This window comes from Vipera berus (genome assembly GCF_964194415.1).
Source record: "Vipera berus genome assembly, chromosome: 1".
Classification (NCBI taxonomy): domain Eukaryota; kingdom Metazoa; phylum Chordata; class Lepidosauria; order Squamata; family Viperidae; genus Vipera; species Vipera berus.
Window position 1 is genome coordinate 202,211,291 of NC_138202.1, and position 15,315 is coordinate 202,226,605.

The 15,315-nt window shown below is 40.8% G+C and overlaps 1 protein-coding gene across 2 annotated transcripts in view; it reads right to left on the reverse strand.

The window, feature by feature from the left end:
- The window catches only part of BTBD3 (BTB domain containing 3), a 37,159-nt gene that overhangs the window by 9,780 nt on the left and 12,064 nt on the right, over window positions 1-15,315 (reverse strand). For both annotated transcript variants that reach the window (XM_081317757.1, XM_081317756.1), the window contains exons 2-4: window positions 7,919-8,219; window positions 7,342-7,432; window positions 6,460-6,578 (exon numbers count right to left, since the gene is read on the reverse strand). In XM_081317757.1, coding sequence (XP_081173883.1) covers window positions 6,460-6,578; window positions 7,342-7,432; window positions 7,919-8,219 — 511 coding nt within the window. The remainder of the gene's footprint in view (window positions 1-6,459; window positions 6,579-7,341; window positions 7,433-7,918; window positions 8,220-15,315) is intronic.

Here is a 15,315-nt window from a genome sequence, read left to right on the forward strand (position 1 = left end):
ACTTTCGGAACAAGAACATACACAAACTCCTCCTCCAAAGAGGAAAATACAGGATGGAGATCGGGTAAGAGGAAACAGTCATTGTACTAAAAAGGGATGGAGAAAGAAAGCAACAAAACTGGATGAAGAGAAGGTGACTTCCGGTGGCTCCGCGGCGACGGAGGGAGCCTTCCCGGGCTGCCCGCGGCTCAGCTGTTGTTTTTTTTCGCCCGAAACAGCGCCGATCAGCTGTTCGGGCGAATCCGAAGCCCCCTCCTCGGGAGAAGAGGAGGGGGCGAGCTCCCAGGTAGGGGTAGAGTTCTCCAGGGCCGCCTGAGCTTATGGCTTGGGCGGCTGAAGGATTGAACTCCCCCGTAGCCTGGGCTGCTCCCAGCTGGCCGTCGCCTCTGCTCCTGATTCTTGGAGCAGAGCCAGCCGTCTGCGACCACCCCTGCCTGAAGGAATGACTATGATTTAAAGGAGCAGGCAGAGCGATACAAGAGGAAATGGTAAAGAGGATTACTATGTTTTACTCTCCAGCTTGATGGACTTTTTTGGATTACAAATCTGAAGTGAAAGTGCGTCATATTTGGTAAAAGATGGCGGCTAAACCACCCCCTAAAACTCTTCGGAGTGCTGGAACTTCTCCCGTGCAACAATCATTATTGCAGGCGCTGCATCCTCCTGATGTATTGACATCAAAGGACTTACAAGATGCTCTTGAAAAACATACCCAGGTAATTTTGGAATCAATTAATATTAGATTTGCACAGATGGAGGAGAAATTGGAGAAATTGGAGGAGAGAATGGAGGAGAGGATGGAACAGAAGCTCAAAGCGATGAGGGTAGACATCTTGACTTCAGTGTGTAAAGTGGCTCGGTGTGTGGAAGAATTGGAGGAAAAGCTAGAAGACTTGACTCAAAAGAATGCTATATTAGAAGCAAAAGTATTGGAGAATGAAAATAAAATGGAAAAGGAACTGTGTCTTGCTGAATATTTCCAGATGCAGTTTGCCATTAGAATTAGAGGCTTAAAGGAGAATACTAAGGAAGATCTAAAGCAGCTGGTTTCTGAGGCTTTTGAAATAGTGTTGAAACAGCCAGCATCTGAAATAAAAGGAGGCATGGACAAAGTGTTTCGTGTGAATTCATGGATTGCCAGACAGAGGAAGTTGCCTAGAGATGTGGTGGTATATTTTGCAAAAAGGGAAACTAGAGATGAAGTTATACAAGCTGCTTATGATACTAAAGTTATGATTGCTAATCAAGAAGTTTTGGTCTTAAAAGAAATTCCTCCAAAGATTCTAAGGAGAAGGAAGGATTTTACATTTCTTGTGCAAGAGCTCAAGCAACGAGATATAAGGTTCAGATGGGAGATCCCAGTGGGGTTGATGGTGACGCACGAAGGTAAAAAGTACCGTTTGGTTACTGTGATGCAAGCGCGTGATTTCTACAATAATGTTTTAAATGCAACGCCATTAACACTTTTGGAAGCTGGAAAGGGATCTGGAGAAGGAGTGCATCAAGAGGCCGAAGATGGTCAGATAGAAGACAACGGTGTTGGAGGAGATCAAGATACAACCTCGTTGGATGAATCTATAAAACAGAGGGTGACGCGTGCTGCTGCAAAACGATCTAAGAAGAGAAAGTAGCAGGAATCGCAGAAGTCTTTGGAACTTTTACGATATAGTCATGTAGTCAAGTAGGGGAGGGGGGAAAAGATTTGGGTGTAGACGCAATATATTTCTATATTTGGTGGTTTTGTGGAAAGGGTGAGCTTTTTTGGATTAAAGTTCATGTTTTGTTTGCAATTTTTTTTTTCTTTTTTGTTGTGTTTGGAATAATTATAGATGTGGTACGGGAAGAGGAACGGTCGATTACAGAAGAGTTGACTTTAAAGTTTTTTGATTTGGGATCCTTGGTTAATTTGGAAAATTATTTGTAAGAATGTTATATCATGGAATGGATAAAATGGATGGAGTTTATTTAGGATAAGTATAGGGTTGAGAAGGGTTTTTTTTTTTCTTTTTCCTTTTTTTTGTTTTTAATATATGTTTAATACTATTAAGGTTTGTTCCATTCTATATAAGCTAGAGAGTGTCCTTTTCTTATTCTAGTTTTTTTTATATATATATTTAATATTGTTAAGGTTTGTTTTATCCTATATAAGCTAGAGAGTGATGGATTTTAGAATTTATAGTTGTTAGTATATGGTTGCTTAGGTTTGCTTTTTTTTATATATATATACCTTGTATTCAGCTCTGGGAAGTAGGGGGGGGGGAGGGGGGGAGGGAGGGGGGGAGGGGGGGAGGGGGAGGAGGGAGGAAGGGAGGGAGGAGGGAGGGGGAAGGGGGGTTTTTCAAGGGAAAATTGTATTTTAAAACTTTTCAATAAAAAAAAAAAAAAAAAAAAAACTGGATGAAGAGAAGAAATGTGGGAAGAGGCATTCAGGCAAGGAAGGAGAGAAGCCTTGTCCAGTTGTTCCAAAATGACTAACTTTACCAAGGAAGCAACCTTTCCAAAGCAGCACTTCACGGTGTTGTCTGCATTATTGGTACCTCTCACTAGCTATTTTCTTTTCAGGATATTTTTCTATTCTTAATACACATCCCAATTCAAAGGTTTAACGAGGACCCAGATTGTTGGGGGCAATAAACTGACTTTGTAATAATGCCGCTTGGGTGTGTGTGTGAAAGCCCTAACAAGCAGGCATATACATAGAATGAAGGCTACTGCTAAGCTTGTAAGCCGCCCTGAGTCTTCGGAGAAGGGCGGGATATAAATGGAATTTTAAAAAAAATTATCTGAAAGAAAACAAACGTAACGTATCTGCTTTGATGGTACAAAACCCATCAGAAAAAACATTCCACTGCCTTTTTGCTTTTGAACTGCTGCTGGAAATCTCAAGGAAGGGAAGAAGGGAGGAAAATATTTTTGCTTTTAAAGGTAATGGTAAAGGTTCCCCCGCACATGCGTGCTAGTTGTTTCCAACTCTAGGGGGCGGTGCTCATCTCCGTTTCAAAGCCGAAGAGCCAGCGCTTGTCCGAGGACGTCTCTGTGGTCATGTGGCCGGCATGACTGGACGCCAAAGGCGCACGGAACGCTGTTACCTTCCCACCGTAGTGGTCCCTATTTTTCTACTTGCATTTTTTACGTGCTTTCGAACTGCTAGGTTGGCAGAAGCTGGGACGAGTAACAGGCGCTCACTCTGTTACGCGGCACTCGGGATTCAACCTTCTGATCGACAAGCTCAGTGTCCTAACCCACTGAGCCACCGCGTCCCTTATTTTTGCTTTTACTTGCAACCCAAACCTCTGAGGACAGCACACAGATACCATCTTTGCAACCTGCTAATGGTAAAATCACTGAATATATACAGCAAAGTTATGCCAGTCCAGTTATCAGATCGATCCTGTCAAAGGACAATAAGAATCGAGATTGGACTTTGTTTTGCTCATGAGAAAGACTGATTTTGCTTCTTCAATGGAACACAGTTAACAGAAACATGAGAGTTAACTTTCTTATGGATGCAGCCACCATGACAGAAACAACCTAATAAAAACTGCAGCTTTAATTCCCTGCTCAACCAATTAATAAACTAAAGCTCTGGCAGCTCCATAAATTTTCCACTATGGTGAATTAGTGTGAAAGTTACACGGGGGAGGGGAGGGGAGGGGAGGGAATTGATAACAATGTTCACCACCAACAAGATACTTCAGCCACTCAGTCATATGGATTGTTCTGCCACAAGACAATGAAAAGACCTCTGGGTTAGGTGGCTTTAAAAAGAGGGTAAACAGGTATTCAATGCTTTTCTACATTCTTAGTTGATTTAATGGAAGCTTTACTCTATTAATGCTTCTGAATTCCAGGAGGAGTGAGAAGAACAACAATAATTTCCCGAGTGGCTGTCAAAATTGGCAAGACACTCAATTATTCTCCTCCCCCATTAGATATTTAATCTAGTAGAGTTCTTATAGCCCTTATCAAAATTTCAGAACACTCACGAAAGAGTATTAGGCTATCTCTATCCTAACCGGCTTTTCTTCCCTGTGAATTCAACTACTTCAGAGACCTTGTTCCATCACTGTCTATGTGCACATTCATGGGAAATGCTCCAATTTGCCCTCTCAGGGGAAGTAGCTAGACATGAAAAGATTGGGGTGGGGAGGGGAGGGGAGGATTCCCTAGTGATCTGTGCTTCAAAATGCCTGCTGTAAAGTATACTTTTTCTGGTGCTTGTCATTTTCTGACTTCCAAATCCCAGCCATGAAGCTAAAAGGAACATGGTAATCCGTTTGGAAGATGTGAAGAGAGAGAGGATTCTTCTCTTGCAACAGCTTTGATCTTAGCTTCACACAATCTTACGCAGTCCGTAGTTAGAAGTGAAACATGGCCCAGTTGCACACACTTAAAACCGGCATTCTATACATTCTGCAGATTACAATGGAAAACATGATTTGTAACAAGATTAATAGTTACATAAAAAGATGGGAGAATCTGGTGTTGAAATTTGTTTGAGCAGCACTGACTTCATAGTGTGTTTGTGTGTGGGGGGAATGAAGATAACTATGCAATCTTTTAAACATTGCTTACTATCCGGAAATGGGAAGGGCTTCAAAGTGCAGCAGAAATGCCAATTTCAGGTAAGGTCTTATTAAAAAAGAGTTCCACTTGTATGCCTTTTTCCCCCCTGCTACTGGGCACTGATTGTTTATTTCTAGGGCAGTCCTAAATGCCACTGAATACTGAGGCTGCTGTAACCTGTACCTAAGGCTTTTCCAGAGCACAAAGGCAACGAAGTAAAAACCTGGTAAGAGAGAAATTCACCTGAGTGGAAAGTGGGGCTTTCAGCTGAACCCATGCATTCCTAAACATGGATTAAAAGGTAAAAGGTAAAGGTTCCCCCGCACATGCGTGCTAGTCGTTTCCGACTCTAGGGGCCGGTGCTCATCTCCGTTTCAAAGCCGAAGAGCCAGCGCTTGTCCGAGGACGTCTCCGTGGTCATGTGGCCGGCATGACTAGACGCCAAAGGCGCACGGAACGCTGTTACCTTCCCACCGTAGTGGTCCCTATTTTTCTACTTGCATTTTTACGTACTTTCGAACTGCTAGGTTGGCAGAAGCTGGGACGAGTAACAGGCGCTCGCTCTGTTACGCGGCACTCGGGATTCGACCCGCCAAACCGCCGACCTTCTGATCGACAAGCTCAGCGTCCTAACCCACTGAGCCACCGCGTCTCTTCAAACATGGATTATTATCTGCTAAAGATGACTAGCAGGTAGTGAAGATGCCTCTTTGCTAGCTTTTGTTTGATGGGGAGAGCTCTGCTGTTGGGAAGTCTCCCACTGCATCCGCAGGAAGAATCCACCATAGCAAGTGTAAAACCATGAAATGAGGCATTCTGGGCAGGGATCTAATGACACTGTTTCTCTTAAGACAGTCTTGATTCAGGCCCCTCAGTTATGCCTGCAGAGATCTGATAGTCTCCCACCGTTACTCCCAACAGCTGGGAAAAACCTAGCACTTGTATTTAAATGTTACCATCACAGTCAACTTTGAGAATTCTCAGTGTCTAGCCACATATCATGATACAATGACATCTTATGGCTGGTTATCCTACTTTGCATAATTTCATGCTCCTCACACGTTGTATGCTAACTGGTGATGCACTTGATTTGAAGGAAGTTACAAAGTACTTGTTTGATTATCATCCTAGCAATTTAATGCAAGACATTAACAGCTAAGAGATTGCTATCCAAAGTTTTTTTTTTTGGGGGGGGGGAATCAACTCCCACAGTGTTAAGACTTTCAGATACACCTTCTACTTGAATTTATGGAAAGCAGTGAGAAAGCAACTTGTTTCTCTTTACATCCCACTCATCACACAAGAGAAACAAGCCAGATGGAGTGAAGAATCGCTAAAAAAAGGGGAAAAAATGCATGTTCTATCTTCAGTTCCATATTAAAATGCCTCAAATACATTTGGAGAAATGAATTGTTAACATTTTAGATTTTATGCAACCGATAGGAAAAAAAATTATCATTCTGAATGCATCTGACAGATTTATGTAATGACAATTGCACTGAGGAGCACTATGTGGTTTACCAAAAGAAGTAGTGCACACCTTCTCATCATGATATATATGAAATTATTGGTTTGGATTTTCTTTTCACGTGTTTAAACTTATCACATCCCTCCTTTTGTGGATAATTTATTAACAGTTTGCCCCAAAGTTGTAAGTGACATACAAAATGTAGTGGGAGAAAGTGTTTGTGTGTGTGTGGGGGTGAAACGAGAAAATACTAAATTTGCAACCTAGTAAGTTTTAAAAGTAACACAGGGACCATTTTGGGGGGCAAAGGCGAAGCTATTTCTTTTTATAACAATACACTACTTGTTAACGCTGACATTTCTAGAGCAGACAAACTAATACATTTCTAATCCATTTCCAGCAACTGAAGAAGGATGCTTGCTTACTTCAGCATAGCGAGGAAAGCAGGAGGCTCCACATCTGGGATACGAATTTCATCTTTATCCTCAGCAAGCTCCCCATAAAACATTGCGTGGAACACAGAGCTCCCAACAGCTAAGACATACTGTTTTTTCAACGAAAGGAAAATATTAGCTCATGCTATAAAACAAATCCAAACAATTTAAAAAAAAAGATATACTAGAGCCACACGCGTATTAAAAAAAGAAGGCCTTGTTGAAAGCAATGAAGGTTTTTCATCTTTTAAAACTAAGTAGGGGAATGCTAGGTTTTTCTTTTCACCTCAAGAAAGAGTTCTTCAATATATCTATGCGTGGCTTTCCTTAAAAAGCTTAAGGAATTCATGCTGAGAGCCAAGCCAAGCAGCTGTCGCATTTTGGAGCAGGCTTCTGCATTTTGTGCCCTCCATGTCAGATGGACTGCACTCACCTCTAGCTCCCATTATCATATCAATTACTATTATTAGAACTGAAGTCCATCATATAGCACTTAGAAGGTGCTTGGATAAAGTAGGCTTATCAAACCCTACTCTTGCAGCAACCTTGGGTCAGACATATCTCAGACTACATCTTAGGATTTTTGTAAGAATTAGAATTAGTTGTTGGGGGAAAGATGGCAGCAATCTGGAAGAACATTGGGATAGTGTCACAAATCACATAAAATTCTGCAACAGATCTTCTACCAGTATTGCAAAAACGTGTTAACTAGAAAGCAAATTATTAGAACATTTCACAGGCCAAGATGCTGAACAGTACTTCTAAGTGTACCAGTTCCAGGATTCAAGCCCTCTGTATGAATTTAAAGGAGGAATTGCAGCTGCTCCCCTCACACTCCCAACGTCAGACCTGCTTCTGGCAGCTGTTGCTTACTTTGTGTCCTGGTAATCGCTGGGTCCCACCTGGTGGCCCAACCACAAAATGAACATCTGCCATCAAGTCGTTGTTGAACATCACTGCATTTCTATAAACAGAAGCAATATATTAATTGGGAGTGTTTAGCATCAAGCTTTACCTCCCAACACATGCACTTCATTTTGTTGGAAGCTCTTTAAAGGATTTCATTAAAAATCAAACCGAGAAAATTAAACAGAAAGCAATGGTAAATTAAATATTCCAAGGTTCAGTGTTTTTAAAATAAGGATACCATTACAAAAAAAAAACTTTGGGAAAAACTTTCATCAAAGTGAATGTGCCAAGCTGTGCAAACATATGGAAGTTAATAACACAGAAAATACATGTTTTATGAGCGCAAACAGTTATAAGGTTAAAATGGCTTGCATGAGAATGTATTTTTCATTACCAAAAGACAAGAACTGCACAGTTGGAAAGGAGAAACATTTCCCCTTTTCTCAGTTTTAACGAAAGATCCTGAGCTAAGAAAACATCTCATTACATGCTGCTCCAGAACTTGAAAACTCAAGGAAGAAACAGAGCCAAACTTCCTTACCTTTCTCGGATGGTGGGATAAAGTCCTTGCCAGTTGGGAGCTGGAATAATATTGTTGTTATTGATATTTTGCTGGTGATACTGCTGGAGAGCAGTCGTGTTACTGTTAGCTGGCTTCTTTCGGGGGAAAATATCAGCAGCCATCTTTTTCTTCTTTTTAGTCTTCAAGGTAATGATTTCATAGCACACTGGAGGTAATTTGCTGCTGCCGCCGCCGTTGCCACTGATGCTGCTGCTGATGCTGCTACTGCTACTACTGTTTACCTTCTTCGAGCTTTTCTTCGACCTGTTCTTAACTGTCTCTGGAAGCATCAAGAAGAAGGTGAGACATTTCATGTTCTTTCCCTTGTCATCTACCATGAGTATCCCTGTCTTGTGTAAAGCAGAGAGCCTCACTTGGTAAACAGAGGGCGCAGAAGGTACAAATAAAAAGCAGCAAAGCTGAGAGATTGTGCTTCTTCTTTTTTTTTTCAGCAAGGCAAGGTGACCTTTCCCAGGGTGCTGAATAAAGAGATCAGCTTTTAAGTTTGATCCAGGGCTTGACTGGTTAAACGTCTCCCCATCGTGGTTGCCAGTTTCGTTTGCTTGCGGGAGCTTTCTCCCCCCACCACCACCACCCCCACAAGGTCTGGAGGCTGAATCACCTGAAACTGCTCCTGCTGTGGCAAAGCAAGTAGGAGAGTGAAAAGACGTGCTGCCTGCTCGCCAGCCGCCTCAACTTGTGTGCTGAATGGATCTGCACACAGGAGGCATCAGAGCCCTGCAGATGGAGCCAGACAAGCAGCAGCATCCTAGCCCAATCGCTGAAGTCACCAATAACAATTGGACTAGCGGCACAGTGACACCTATTGTAGATGTACAGTGCCCAAATATTAAAGAGCCAGCTATCGCAATCGCACTTCGCACTGTTTTAAAAAGTAAGAAGCGACTGCACATGCATATGCATCTGCCTTTTTATGTAAGCGCTAAACTAATGAATGTGACTGAATGCCACGCATATTAGCAGAGAGGAAAATCATTTCAGAGAACAGCAGGATTCTGTCTTAAAAAAACATCAGAAAAGTATTTTCAAACACGCGTAATAAGCCAAATCATGCAATACTGATTTTTTCACCCCCTCTTGCATTTTTCTCCCGATAATTAAAACGATTAGATGAAATTTGGTATCCACGTTACAGCCAATTAATTTGCAGCACAGAATGGACTGATACAATTTCAAACGCTCCTTCTTCCACGTAGTTTGTATTCCAGACCCTAACTGAACAGAGATGAGGTCATCACATTAGTTTTTAACTCACTATGTCTTTTCTGCTAAATAGTCTTTGACAGACATCTCAAATCACTAAGTACAAGCTAATTAGACAAAACTGTGCCAAATATAATTGCATAGCTTCACTGAAAAGTATCTACAAGGGTAGATCAAATACAAATAAATCCAATTGTTTATAGATACATTGTTTAGAGGAAAATATTTCACGTACAGGCAAACAGATCATATTTTCGAACTAATATAATTACACTTTTATTGTAGAATTTGACTGCTAAAGTGGTCCAGAACACAGAGAAACAGGGAAGAAATTATATAACCACTGAACAAATTACAGGATCTGCACAGATGGCCTACGCTTTTAATCAAATCGCTTCCCTCAAATAAGAGCAGCTTAACACTGTAAGATTTGAACTGCAGAAAAGAGCTACTGGGAATATTCAAGCAGAGGCAGAAGGACAGCACCTCCACATATAGCAAGCAGGATGTCATACAATAAGACAAGAGAAGGCCATGCGGCTACGTTAAGGACAGATTCTGTTCCCGCAAACAAAACAAGGAGTCCTAGACACAGGAGTTGGATCCTCCTTGCAGCATAGGCTTCATCGTATTTTGATTTCTCTCTGTAATGTATCACTGAATGAAGGAAGCATAAGAGCCTTGGTGGAGCAGAGGGCTAATGCCTCCTTAAGTAACACCAGCTGCCTGCAATTAGTGCAGGTTCGCGTCCCACCAGGCTCAAGGTTGACTCAGCCTTCCATCCTTCCGAGGTAGGTAAAATGAGGACCCAGATTGTTGGGGGCAATAAGCTGACTTTGTAATAATGCCGCTTGGGGTGTGTGTGAAAGCCCTAATAAGCAGGCATATACATAGAATGAAGGCTACTGCTAAGCTTGTAAGCCGCCCTGAGTCTTCGGAGAAGGGCGGGATATAAATGGAATTAAAATTAAAAAAAATAAAAATAAAAGAAATAACGCTGTGTGGAATGAAAACCAGAAAGGGCGGGGGGGGGGAAACTAGGTGGAGGAATGCCATCTGAACAAACAGCCCTTTGGCTTCCAATAGTGGCTAGCTGTCTTACTCTTAGCATCATAATGCTACAGTACCTATTAACTAATGTAAGTGTGATACCCTACATTCCAAATGTGAACCTGTACAGGTCGTCCTTGACTTGTACAAGTTCCATTTAGTGGCCATTCAAGGTTACAACGGCACTGAAAAAAAGTGACTTCTGACCGTTTCTCACCCTTGCGAGCATTGCAGCAACCCCACGGTCATGTGATCAAAATTCAGACGCTGGGCAACGGGCTCTCATTTCTGATGGCGGCAGTGTTCCCGGATCGGGTGATGACCTCGTGCGGCCTTCTGACAAGCAAAGCCAATGGGGAAGTCAGACTCACTTAACAACCGTTTTATTAACTTAACAACTGCAATGATTCACTTAACATCTGTGGCCGTTGTAACTTCAAGCGGTCACCTAAGTGAACTGTTGTAAGTTGAGGACTACCTGTGCATGCTGGTTGCCAGGTGCCTGAATTCTGATATGATGAGGATGTTGCAATGGTCAGATGTGTGAAAAATGGTCGTAAGTCACTTTTTTCAGTGCTACTAACTTCAAATGGTCACTAAAGAGTAGTTGTAAGTGGAAGATTACCTGTACCACATTTGGAACAGAATATAGACTGGACATATTTTGTTAGCAATGGATATCACTATCCAATCCATAAATATAAAACATTCGTTTATTAAATTAAATCCGTTTTTAGAGTGATTGATAGAACATTAAGAAAATGTACATCTGTTGTGGTTATAATATTGTTTTTGTGGGCCGTTGTTGTGGGTAAAATAGGAGGAGGAAAGGTACGTTGACCACCTTGAGTTATTTATAAAGTAATAAAGGTGGGATAAAAATCTAATAAATAGATTACAAATAGTGAATGGAATCGCAACAGACTCTCTCTTCTAAACTGAAATTTAATCCTAAGATAAGAAATTCTTCCAGTCAGCAGAGTAACCAATCTAGAAATAATAGAGGATGTTCCCCTTGAGAACATGGACTTTTCACTTGGGATACTCTTGGATTCAGCTTTGACACTTTAGATGACACCCAATATCAGAAATACTTCAGTCATTACACATATAAGGAGGGCAGATCTTGCTATGGTAGAACATGCAGAAGCTACATGTCAACACTGTACACGCTACATTGATTCATTTTAAAAATCAGTTCAATGTGTTTTTTATTGATTGGTGTGGTGTTTCAGGAACATATCAGTAACCTATCTTTTACCAGGCCCAATTCAAAATGAAAGTTATGACCTTTGAAACCTCACATGGTTTAAGATGAAGGACCTTGAAGTACTATTTTTTGTATCTGCCCCTGCCAAATATTAAGAGGATTTCAAAATGATTATAAGGCCATGTCACAACAAAAAAGTGCTTTTCGCTGATGCTGTCAAAACTCTACAATTCCATATCTGAAAGTCTGTCCTTCCTTTTTTTTGAATTTCTGCCATCACAGGCTTATGATCTTTCTGTTCAGAATTTATTTTCTTTTGGAAGCAGGGAGTGAATATTTTTAAAATAATTTGTTTTCCCGTTAATGTAATATTTAAGATTCACCAAGTGTACTCTATTGATCTCCCTATTTTTTTTCAATCATTTAACTTCAACTACTTTCAGAACTTTCATTTTACATATATTAGGCTATGCTAAAAAGATTATATATTTCTAAACGGCTTTGCATACTTATTGTAAAATAACTTTCTCCTGATTTCTCTAATCAATATATTTTGATGTGTTTCTATTCTTTATATGTTCCCAACCAGCCTGGATGCTTTTTTCTTAATTCTGTATTTCAGTCTGACATCTAAAATAACCTCAGTCTATATGTTAGTTTATAGTTCCCTCTATGCATCCTGACTTTTCATCCATCATTTTTCTGTATTAGTTCCCACACTGTTCCCTTTCTTCTGAACAGGTCCACGTAATTGTCTGGGGTGCCTCCTTTAAAAATATCCATGTCACACTTGGAAAACTTGAGTGACACAAATATGAAACTTTCAGAATTGAAACTAATCATAGACTAATTAGCATACAATGATTCTGTTCCACAAGACAGCGCCAATTGGAATAGAATAATATTTTTAAGTCTCATTATTATGCTGCATGATTCTACCAGAATAAGAATGTACTTGTTCTTCCCATTGTGTATTTGACAAAATTGCTGGGAAACACTTATAGTGCTAGTTATGCATAATTTGTTTCCTGACAATACAATTAAGGGGAAAGACAACTATTAATTTCAGAAACAAATACTGGAACAAACAGATTTAGTCTATATAACTTGAGAATTATTTTCATTAAAGTCCATAGACATTTTAAAGCAGCAGTAGTCATCTCTTTCACTTCAGGTGTTTTAAGATCCAGCCAATTCCATGGAATTAGCTTCTCAGTAGGTGTACATAGGAGAGCACCATTAGAGAAAAAAGTAATTTTTCAAGCCACAAACCATTACACTAGACTGCAATCAATTGAATTTATCATATTCAAAATAATATCCATGTATTATTGTAGAAAAAGACTATTCAGAAATACCACCACTAATTAGACATAATTTACATCTTAACTGATGCAAAATATCAATTAAATTTGAAAGGCTCCTTATGACAATAAAGATACCTAAAATCCTTGACCTATGACCATTTATTTAGTGGATGTTCAAAATTATGACACCACTGAAAAAAGCGACTTACATCACTTTTAAGTCCTGACTTAAGATGTGCCTCAAGCCTTTGAGCTTATGACCGTTGCAACATCATGTGATTGCAATCTGGGTAATTTTCAACAGGCTCACACTTATGACAGTTGCGGCGTACTGCGCCAATGTGATACCATTTGTCGATTTCCAACATGCAAAGGTAGCAAGCGGTCACAAGTTGTAGTTGCACGTCTTGTTTAACAACTGTGGGTGATTCACTTCACGATGGTGGCAAAAAGATTGTAAAATCAGGTGCGGTCACATGGTGCCTCACTTAATGACTGCTTAACAATGATTTTTTTTTATCCCTATTGGAAGTTGAGGACCATCTGAATAAGTGTAATACAATGCACAATATTGAAATTAAGCATGGGAAGTCTTATTCTGTTGTGAGCCTAATTAGGTACAGTGAGGGTAGCAGTAGTAAAGAACTGCATGTAGCTTAAGCTAGTGGGAGCAATAACTGGGATAATCTTTCAAAAATCTGCAAAATACTACCATGCTTTGCCTTTATAGGCCGCTTTTATACATAGCCCTTGCCATTATTATTTTCATCAATAATATCAAAATGTTATTGTCATTTCCAACGGAATCCTGCAATGTAACAAAATCCAGATATGGATGAGAAAAAGGAACTGTATATTTATTAAGATGTAAATTTATAGAGAACTGTTTAGAAATTGATCACAAAATTGCCAGTGCTAATTTTAAGTTTTAGGCAATACTTAGCTGGCATGGACAATACACAACTAACCATATTGCTGAAGGGATATTCTCATATATTACCATGCTAACGTTAGGTCTACCATTTCAGAACTAAACATTGGCTGAAAGCTTCTAACTATTACTCTTATTGTGGCCTGTCATATTCTTAATTCCTTTGGATAAGCAAATAGTACCAATACTTCTAATAAGAGATTTGTGTGATAGGATGGATGTGGTCCCCTTGTTAGAATTATTTTCTACGTTTAGTGTGTTATCTATATGGATGTTTACTTTTTTGTATTGTTTTAAATTGTGAACCACACAAGAATCATTTGGAGTCTGAATGAATGGCAACTGTTCTTCCTTCAGGCTCCAGCAGAGGGAGGAAAATTCCACTATTCCATTAGTTCTGCTGAAATACCAATCAATTCTGGTTTGTTTGTTTTTCTGAACTCAGTTCCATCTGGGTTTGTATTTTTGAATTTAAGGGAGAGAGTTGTTTTCAGAGCCATTTTGAGAGCTTTTTGGCTGGAGAACAGGTTGACAATGCTATCTACTTATAACTCCACAAGCTCTTGCATCACCCTAGCTCAGACATGTCAAACACAAGGCCCGGGGGCCGGATCCGGCCCGCAAAATGGTTTCATGTGGCCCACGAAGCCATCCTGGAAACAGTGAGGGAATGGCCCCCACTGCCTTGGCCCTGGCCCAGAGACCCTCCTTCTGCCAGAGACCCTCAGATCTGTCCCACTCCTGCCCAGGCCCCCATAGGCACCCTTGATGCAAACGATGTAGAGCTGGCCATGCCCACCTAGTTAAGCCATACGCACTCTAGCCACGTCCACCCAGTAGGCCACGCCCAGCCAGGCCACACCCACCCAGCCCCTTGAGGGCAACCGCAATGCTGATGCGGCCCTCAATGAAATTGAGTTTGACACCCCTGCCCTAGCTGTTATCCCTAGCAAAACTAAGGTCACACACTAAAACTAAGATCACAGTACTAGGTTCAGCTTACACTTTTATCTAAATTTTCAAATAATGATAGGATGTTAAAAAAGGCTTGAGACAATAATATCAGTTGTCTCATACAAAAGAACCTGCCATACACATGGGAACACCGTTCGCTCTCATTATGCAAGGAAATAATACTTCTGAGAAAGATAGAAGCTCCACTTTTTTTAAATGTAGGGGTCCCCAACCCCCAGTCCGAGGACCAGTACCGGGCTGCGTCATGTCAGCAACCGGTCCACACAAAGAAGCAAAGCCCCATCTGTGGGATGCAAGCAACACACAAAACCACGCACTCTCCGGTCCGTGGAAAAACCTTTCTCCACGGAACCAGTCCCTGGTGCCCAAAAGGTTGGGGATCTCTGTCCTACTATACGTTTACAGTACTTCCAAGTGCTATACTTTTAAAATTGCATAAACTAGAGGACTGTTCATTCCCTGCATTAATACTTATATTCTTATTAGCATTGCAATAGATCAGGGTTGTCAAACTCCCGGCCCGCGGGCTGGACGCATCATCCGGAGGCCACGCCCACCCCATTGCTGGCAATGGCAAAACTGTCCCGATATGTTGCATGACGTCATGTGACATCGCCGCGAGTTTGACATGTCTGCAATAGATGCAAAAAAAAATGCTAACACCTTTCAGGAGGCATTT